Below are 9,967 nucleotides of genomic sequence, written 5' to 3'. Positions count from 1 at the left end.
TAGTTTTATACATTTTTTTATCAATTTTATTGTTTTAAAAGATAAATTTTTATTTATATTTTCATGTTAGATTAATGTAATGCACATGGTCAAAATATTTAAAATTTTAAATATTATCATGTTAGATTAATTTATTTTTTAATACTAAAAAACTATGCATCATTGATAACAAAAAAAAAGATAAAACTAACACAAAAGTAAATATTTAAAATTTTATATGGTGATAATAATATTTTTTTTGGCTATTATTAATGTCTCAACTATTTAAAAAATTATAAAAAATTAATTAGTCATAGTTCTACAATATAATATCTTGTTTAATAATATTTTTTAGTTGAATGACATTTTAATATTCATGAAAAAATAGCATAATTAATAATAGGGGATTTTGGAAAATAAAATTAAAGATCAAGGGGGTTAATTTTAAATTTTTAAAGGTAAGAGTATTATATATAATTATTTCAAAATTCAGGAGGTTTTATATATTTTAGTTTAAAAAAATTATCAATGAAATTTATTTTTATTAAAATATTTTATATTTGAAATGCTAAATCTCTTCTTAAATATCTCATAATTTGAAATAAAAGTAGTGTGACTGAAGTTGAGGGGGAGAAAAACAGAGAGGGGAAATGTTTAATGGGTAAGGATTAAGGAGGATAAATATTTCTGTTGCTTACTTTTGAAAGGAAAATAAAGACAGCGGAGGTCTATTTATTTTATATATGCCATAATTAGGTGGACCATGGAGGAATATGTAATGTTTTTTGTTTCAAAACATGATGCTTCTTTTTCTAGTTAGATAACTGAGTTTCATAAATTCTCCCTAATTAAACCTACTTGCATGATTTTAATTCATCGATCCCTCGCCTTTTTCGCATTTTAGACAACCACATGCCATTCAATGAAAGCTCTCTCTCAAGTCTCAACATCATCTTTGGATCGCTTCAATTATTAATAATGAATGCATAGTAAAAAAAAAAGTCACTATTGAAATTCAGATCTTATTTGTTTATTACAGGAAGGTCATATAGCAAAAAATAAAAGGAGAAAAAGGTTTGATATATAGGCAGACACAATCTAAGTTGTAGGCATGGGCATTAATGATTAACTAACATGTCAATATAAAAAAGCAGTGAATAGCTCCAAAATTTGCAAAAGGGTGGCCTAAGATGACTTTATGATCTTAGGCTAGAAAGTAAACATAAAAACTTTCATTAATTTCCTAATCCCCCAATTGGTTAGGCACAATGACCTGGATTTGTCATTGCTTTTTGTCTAAGAAAACAGCTAATAATTGTGATAGGACTCTAATGGCAAAGTCAAAACCATTGGTAGGCAAAGTAATTACGCCTTTCTAAAGTGAAAAGGATGAATTTTCCTCAAATTAATGTAGTGTAGTTACATTGCATGTGAACTTGCCAGATTTCTTCCACTTGTTGGATGTTTTCATTGCTAATTCTCATCATTAATCACCAAAGCCTGCCAAAACCCTAATCCGAGAGAGAGAGCAACTAAAATATTCTCATTCCAATCAAACTCCATCCATTGGTTAGTCACTCAGATGAGTCTACAAATTTGGACAGAAACCAAAATACAAATTGCAGAAAATAGTAGTGGTACAAAACTAGTATCCGTGGCTCGTCTTTCAGGTCCGTACAACCAGGACAGAGTACCAGAATAAGGAAGAGAATCCGTAAGAGGATGAATGGCAGGGTCAACAAAAACAAAATTCCCAGAAAACCCATGAAGAGGGATTAGATCTGAGTAGTGAAACACGTAAAAAAATGAAGAAGCTTGGTTTCATGGATTCTTGAAATCAAGCTTTGAGATTTGGAAGATGATTAGGCAGAGAGGGGCATAGGCGTGAGATTTGGTGAGGTAGAAGGGGACAGAATAGACATCCGCCCGGAAATACAGGGGAGACCGTACAGTCATAAACACCCTTTTGATTCAGTTTTGGTGTTATATATATATATTTTATTCTTATGGGAATTTAAGCAACACATAGGCTCATCACAAGTGAGGCACTGGAGTCTTGGTTCTTTATCATAGGCTTCATTCACTCTCAATCTCTCTCTCTCTCTCTCTCTCACACACTCCTCATTCTATCTCTCTCTCACTGTCTACGCCACGCATCACGCCCAAAACAGTCGCAGCATTGCAGGTTTGCAGCAATTGCAGGCAGCACTGCTGACAGCAGCAGCAGCTTCACAGCCTACAGACAAAGCAAAAGAAAGAAAAAAGAGAGAGATAAAGAAAAGAAGATGAGCGAGGAAGGGAAGAGAGAGAAAAGACCATTTTCCTTTTTGAAACGGCATTCGGTGCTCATCAATACTGTGCTCATCACTCCTATCCGATATCTGAACCCTTTATTTTATTTAAAATGATCCCTACTATTTGTTGATTTGAAATTACTTTTTAAATATTTTTATATTATATTTATTAAAATAAAATTATAAAATTAAATATAGATTGTGCCTATCTAAATGATCAAGTAGCTAAAATTATAAAATTTTAAATATTAAATTATGCTTTTTAAATTTTATCTATACTATTAAGAATACATGTGAATGGTTAATTTATAGAAGTTATTAAAAAATAATACTCATTTCATTTGCAATCATTAAATACTTTTGAAGGAAGTTTTTCGTTTTAAAATATAAGATATTTGAATAGATTAAAATTTAATTAAATATATTAATTTTAATATTATCTTTTTTCTTTATAATTAATTTTCATCACTTCTTTTTTCGATATATTAAATTATAATATTTTGAAAAGTTTATATTTTTATTTTTGAAAGATAAAGTTGTTAAGTATATTTAATGAGATTTATTGGTATGTTAGATTTTATCTAAAAGTATCTTATAATTTATGATAGAGAGTATATTAAATTAGATAATTTAAATTAATAGATAAATTTATTAAATATTTTTATATATTTTATATATTTTTATTTTGATAAATATAAAATAAAAGTAAAAAACTTAAATTTAAATTATTTAATCAGGAGTCATGAGCATCATGATATTTATTCTCTAGACTCTAATAAGTATAAAAAATAATTTATATTTAATATTATAATTTTTATATACTTTTATTTTAATAAATATAATAAAAATATTTAAAAAATAATTTTAAATTAGCGGCAGGAATTATTTGAAGAGAAATGAAGGGTAAGGGTGGTGTGAATTCGGATGAGCAGCGAATGCGTTTCCATTTTTATTAGACTCCGACTTAAATCACAGTGAAAGCTTGATTTGATGCAAACCCAAAAACTGCTCATTCACTCAGTCATTCACTCTCCTCAGCGAGAAAAAAGTAAAAGAAAGAGCCCAAGAAAAGAAACAAAGGAAAATTAGCAGAGAGTGATAGGTCAGTGGGAGGTGGGAGAGAGAGAGAGACACACACAGAGAAAGAGAGTCTCTTTCTTTTTGGAGTATTGGGTCAGCTTCTTTTGGCAATGCCAAAGGTGCTCCCACCTCACGCTCTCTGAAAATGCTCAGGCATGAAATCACTCCTTGAAATCTCTCCTTTCTCCGAAGCTTTTATCTCCAGTTTCTGCTCATCCCTCTCCCCTTTGTCGTTAGATTTCTTTCGTTTGCATTGTCGCTAGGGCTTTGTTTCCTGTGATGGGTTTGATCGATCTCAACACCACTGAGGACGACGAAACGCCGTCGTCGGGTTCCTCTGCTTCATTGTCTTCTCATTCGGGTATTAGCACTTCGGCTTCCACATCTCCTGCTCCTTCGACTGTGTGCTTGGAGCTATGGCACGCGTGCGCCGGTCCAATGATCTCGTTGCCCAAAAAGGGAAGCATCGTGGTTTACTTCCCACAGGGCCAGCTTGAGCAGCAGGTTCAGGATTTTCCGGTCTCTGCCTATAATATCCCACCCCATGTTTTCTGTCGCGTTGCAGATGTCAAGCTCCATGTAATTATTCCGAGTCTCTTTCCTTTTTCTATTTGTTATTCAAGAATTTGATTTCCTTCAGCTGGTAAAATGTAGGGTTTCTGTTACTTCGTTTAGAAAATTGATGCTTAAAGAACTGTAAATTGCTCAAGTTCTTGCAGTTGTGCACTGCTCTGTGCTGGAAAATCAGATTAGAAAATATCTTCTGCTACTTCATCTTTCTTCATTAATATTTCACAACTGTCAAGCCACGTAAAAGGTAACCAGAGTTTGGTTCATATTTAATCTTACGTGAAATACGCGTGCTTTTCCTGTGCAGGCGGAGGAAGGTATCGATGAGGTGTACTGTCAGGTATCGCTGGTTCCTGAAAGTGAGGTGAGCTATCTTGACCAATGCTTGATTTGTTTGGGTTTTTGGGAAAGACACTGAAAAAGGAAAGAAAACGAGGAATCTCAACTTGTATATCGTGAATTAGCAAGTGCCTAGTCTTTGAGATCAAATAATGTTGCTAAAAAGACTGTTTATAATGTTATGTTTCAGTATTGCGTCATAATATGGTAATATTTATAGGATTAGATACTATCAGGATCCTGTACATATAGCCTCGATCTCTGTCCATGTTTATAGTCCGTCAACAGCCCTATCAGAGCAAGAGGGGAAAATATAACCAGCATATTACGATAGGAGTGAAAGACAGTTGAAGAGATACCTGCCTATAGAGTACCATCTGCGGATGATTAACAATTTGTTTAAACTTGGTCATTGTCATAGCAAGCCGAGAGAAGACTACGGGAAGGTGAAATCGATGCTGACTGTGAAGATGAGGATGCTGCAGCTGCAGTGAAGTCAACAACACCGCATATGTTCTGTAAGACCCTGACGGCTTCTGATACTAGCACTCATGGTGGATTCTCTGTGCCTCGGCGGGCAGCTGAAGATTGCTTTCCTCCGCTGGTAAAATATGATATTTGATGTCTTTGTTATCCTCCTGTCAGAGTGACCTTGTGCTTGTGTTTTTCTCTGGTCATTTTTAATTTCACTCATGCTTTCACAGTTTCATATGCAGAAGTTTAGTCAGATCATATTAATTACTAATTAGTGTCTCAAAATATGGTGGCGGCTTAACCTTGTGCTTAAATCTGTGCTTGTTGCCAGGACCAATACCTATCTTTCCAGATTATGCTTAAATAGTTCCTTCATAGTAATTCAAGTGAACTTTTATTTCAGGATTACAATCAACAGCGTCCTTCACAAGAGCTTGTGGCAAAGGATCTGCATGGCCTGGAATGGAGGTTCAGGCATATATACAGGGGTATGCAACTTGTGTCTGTTGTGTTTTTTCATTCCTGATATGTAATAGGCTGTAATTTCTGGAGCTGACTGAAATACTATATCCTGTTTTGGTTTCTATTTGGATCTTTCAATATATGAGCAGGGCAGCCTCGCAGGCATTTGCTTACAACTGGTTGGAGTGCATTTGTAAACAAGAAGAAGCTTGTGTCTGGAGATGCTGTGCTGTTTCTGAGGTATGAAGAGTTAATTCCACCAAGCCTCCATTAGATTTCCCATAATAAATAACACTTTAAATTTTGTGGCAGGGGTGAGGATGGAGTTCTGAGATTAGGCATTCGCAGGGCATCTCAGTTGAAATGTGGTGGTAGCTTATCAGTTCCATCTGGCTTGCATCTTAATCCTAATAGTTTTATCGATGTGGTGAATGCAATATCTACGAAGTGTGCCTTTAGTGTTTGCTATAATCCAAGGTATTTTTCTGCCTTTTCTTCTGCAGTTTTTGAATTATGTTTCATCTTTTTGAATTATCTTTTTGATTGTAGAGTGCAATCATGTTGGTTAAATATAGGAATTCAGAAGGATGTTTCCGGGATATTACCCAACATGAACCCAAATCATGAGTTTTTCCTTGTTTGTCATTTGTAGCTTCTTTTGTTTTACAGTCATACCTGAGCTTTGCATGTATCCATGCCTCTCGCTGTCCTCTGCATTTTTTTTTCCAACTGTGCTTAGCGTTGCTTTCCAACTTGACCTCAACTATTACCCTGTCAGCCTGTTTACAAACTGACCTACAAGTCAAGCCAACCAAGCTATCCGCAATTCCTAACCCAGTTTTTATCCGATGCCTGCTCTTCTAATATGATATGATAAAAACTCCTCATTTTGTCCAACTCATTTTATTAGTAATGCATTGTGTGATGAAGTCACTTCCACAACAAAACCAAGTCTTGGTAGCACTAATATGTACATTATGCTTGTACTATGGAGCATAGCGCCTGCTATCTGAGTTCATGAACACTGATTTGACTGTGCTCTTTAATATACATTTGTCTTTATTTAAGCCCTTATTAGTTTTTTGTGATCTGCAAACCTCCTCTCTGATGCTTTTCTTTGTTCCCATCACTGCTTTCTTATTATTGTCTTCCATCCATTATTTTGTCATTTGATTGTAGGGTTAGCTCCTCAGAGTTCATAATACCACTCAACAAATATTTGAAGAGCCTTGATCAATTCTATTCTGTTGGAATGAGGTTCAGAATGCGTTTTGAAAGTGAAGATGCTGCAGAACGAAGGTTTGTCTAGGTTGTGCTTATACCATTTAGATTGTGTATCAGTAGCAAATCTTGCATTAATTTCTTTTGAGCAGATGCACGGGATTGGTTATTGGCATTAGTGATGCAGATCCTGTTAGATGGCCTGGATCCAAGTGGAGATGCCTTATGGTATGTTGTTAGGATCATTTTTAACTTCTAACATTGGTGTGATTTAAATGTTTTGTGATGTCACTTCTCATTCAAGAGATTGTGTTTGAACTTTTAATTTGTAAGCCCTAGGGATTGCTTTGGCTTTTGGCAACACAAGGGTCTTGTGTTTGGGTCATTCCAGCAGTTAGGTCGTGGCTCTTAATTTCTGTTAGCTGGTGTATGGTATTATTTTCTGTTACTTCACCATTAAATGGATTTTAATAGACTTCATTCATCGTAGGCTTGATGGATCGCTTAAACCCTTACATTGCTATCAATTGAGAACCCAAAAGTTCTTTTTACTCAACTTCAACTTGCTGCATTTCATTCCTTATTTGTGGAACGAGGCTGAGTTCTTCACAGTCAAGATAATAGGTCTTCCACAAATAATTAGCGATGGGAACCTTGATAGTCGAATGATAATTACTTGGTTTTGACTGGCAGGTCGTTCTTTTCAATAATTTCATGATATGTGCCTCTTCTCCCATTTTTTGTTATAACTTACTAAGTGATGATCCCATCTTTGCAGGTTAGGTGGGAAGACATGGAAGGCACTAGGCATAACAGGGTTTCCCCATGGGAAATTGAGCCATCTGGTTCTGCTTCCACTCCCAACAACTTCAACGCAGCTGGTTTAAAGAGGACCAGGATTGGTTTGTCTTCTTCAAAACAAGAATTTCCAGTTCCAAGTAAGTCTTTGGAATTTTCTGGAGGTTTTATCTTGTGTTATCCTACTACTACCTGCAACTTTGTTGATGCCTTTATTTTCTGCCCGTCAGATGGGATTGGAACATCGGACTTTGGGGAATCGATGAGGTTCCAGAAGGTCTTGCAAGGTCAAGAAATTTTGGGTGTTAATATTCCTTTTGATGGTGTTAGTGCTCAGAGTCACCCCTTTTCTGAAATAAAAAGGCGCTATCCTGGTTCCAGTGTACCTGGGATTGCCGCTTCAGGAAATAATATCAGAATTTCACAAGTGCATTCTGATGATTCATGCAATGGCATAGGCTTTAGTGAATCTTTCCGATTCCAGAAGGTCTTGCAAGGTCAAGAAATACTTCCAAGCCGACCATATGGAAGAGCTTTCTCTTGTAATGAGGTTCAAGGAAATGGTCGCTGTGGGATTTTCGACAGTTATCAAGTGCCAGGTTCCAGAAATGGATGGACTGCCTCAGTACAAAATAATTCTGCCAATTTGCATCCTTCTGTTCCATCGGTGCAAGTGTCATCGCCGTCATCAGTTTTCATGTTTCAGCAAGCAGTAAACCCTACTCCCAACTGTGACTACAACAATAGCATCATTACAAATCTGAGGATGGAGGGTAAAATGCAACATCGAGGTCTGCATGCTTCTGAAATCAATGGTGGGAAATTTGCAGCAGTATCGTCTCATGAGCCTGGTTTCTGTGGGCAAACTCAGGGAAGAACTAAATCTATTGGTGTTTTTGAGCATGATCAAATGGACACTTCTCATGATTCTGTTTCACCCCTGAGAGATGGTCAAGAGCTGATTTCCTCGTATAAAAGAAGCTGCAGGCTCTTTGGTTTTCAATTGACTCAGGAAAATCACATTGCAAATTGCAAATGAAGAGGCTATTGGTTGAGTTCCTACCATGGTGGCTTTCACTAGGGAGTTGGAGGCAACTGTATTAAAGTAAAGCTAGCTTTATTCAGAAACCTGATGCTTTTTAATATTGTGGAAAGAAACCTGATATTTCATTGAGAAGTAATGCTGATATTTGATTTTACCTATGTGCCGTATTTTATGAAAAAGATGTGATGTTTATGTTATAAATGATGACTTCAGTTCAAGTGTTATATATTGTAGATAACTAGGTCTTGAATTCAAACAAAGTAGTATTTTAGTTTTGATTTGATTTGCTTAAGGTGCAATCTCATTTGCCCATTCATTAATGGACCCTCATAGGCACAGATACAGTTAGCTTTTTATCCATTCAGTTCTCATCTGGAAAATGTAGTACCAGCAAATCATAAAGCAAAGCTAACGAGTCATTTAAAAGTTGCATATGGTGTGTTGATGTGGACTTGTGATGAATTTGATGAACAATTTGGCTATCATGAGCGCCTTTTGGATTGTAGTTCAAAAAAAAAATTTGTTGGGAGAAATATTTTGTATTTAATTATTGTTAAAGTCGCTTTTTTTTTGGGTTTTGAAAACAAAAAAATGGGAGCGTTTTAAAGTTATTTTGTTTTATTTTTATTGTTTTCAAAAAATACTATATTCAATTAATGCAAATTAAATAAAACATTATCATAAATTACTATCATTAACCATAGGAGTTGCTATTGGCTGATGTTTTTAATTATAAAATTCCTTTTAAATGTACATAATTAACTAAATTTTTTTGTTTTCTTTCAATTTGTTTTGGGGAAACATAGATTTGGTACCTTAACTTTGTTTATATTTTACTATTGATCTTTGCAGTTTTTTGTTAGTGTTCTACATTCTTACACTTTTGTTTTTTTGTTGTTTTAGGTTCTTTCATGAACAAAGTGGAACAATTTTGAATGGATCTAAAATAATGAAAAATAAAAATATAAAGATTAAAACACTGAAATCAAAAGTGAGTAAAGTGTAAGAATTCAAAACTATATTTTTTTTAAATAAAAGTAGGAACCAAAAATGCCCTTAAACTATCTGATGATTCTCTTCCCACTAATGAATTTATAAGAATGGAGATGGTGATTTGTGGGCAAATATGATCCATGTTGTCACAAAACCCCAAATAAAACTCACTAATAATAAAAAAATACTAACTTGATGAAATAACAAAACCCAAAACTTAAAAAACAAAAGACCAGGATAATAATAAAAATAATTTTTACAAGGACCTATTTATTAGTAATTACTTTATGTAGTTAAGAAATTCAGTTAAAATTTTTCAAGAATTATAAAATTTTTGAATTATACTAGTACTTGATGAAAATTCATTAATTTGTACATGTTTTCAATTAATTAGTGTCCTTCCTATTCTATATTATATTTTCAAATAACTTCAAATAGTTCTCACTTAGTGATACTTCATCCATTTTCAAATATTAAAGAAGCCGAAATTATCTTATCTTATATTTTTTCATCATAAGTAATATTACAAATTTCAAGAAGCATTAATTAATTTTTTTTTTCAATTGTCCTCAAAAAAGGATACTATCATTAAACTAGGGAAAAAAGTAAACATTAATTACAAGGGCATTTTTGTCTAAACATTTCAATTTTAAACATAATTACTAAAGTTAACTAGCTTTCTTAAGCTATATGAATTGGTTGAAATTCATTT

General features: G+C 34.0%; 1 protein-coding gene across 1 annotated transcript; it reads left to right on the top strand.

Moving 5' to 3' along the window:
• The first annotated feature begins 3,264 nt into the window (after window positions 1-3,264).
• On the top strand, window positions 3,265-7,664 carry LOC129306739 (auxin response factor 3-like). The gene is given in 11 exon segments (XM_054947471.1): window positions 3,265-3,932; window positions 4,231-4,287; window positions 4,684-4,866; window positions 5,140-5,224; window positions 5,348-5,438; window positions 5,511-5,675; window positions 6,378-6,497; window positions 6,572-6,647; window positions 7,198-7,357; window positions 7,448-7,504; window positions 7,507-7,664. Coding segments are annotated over 11 exon segments (1,314 nt in total). The 5' UTR covers window positions 3,265-3,632; the 3' UTR covers window positions 7,527-7,664.
• The last annotated feature ends 2,303 nt before the right edge of the window (window positions 7,665-9,967 follow it).

The sequence above is a fragment of the Prosopis cineraria genome, unplaced genomic scaffold, assembly GCF_029017545.1.
Source record: "Prosopis cineraria cultivar Desert tree isolate PC_DT_omini unplaced genomic scaffold, ASM2901754v1 PC3, whole genome shotgun sequence".
In the NCBI taxonomy this organism is placed as follows: Eukaryota; Viridiplantae; Streptophyta; class Magnoliopsida; order Fabales; family Fabaceae; genus Prosopis; species Prosopis cineraria.
Note: the sequence above shows the minus strand (reverse complement) of the source record. Positions and strands in the feature narration are given on the sequence as shown.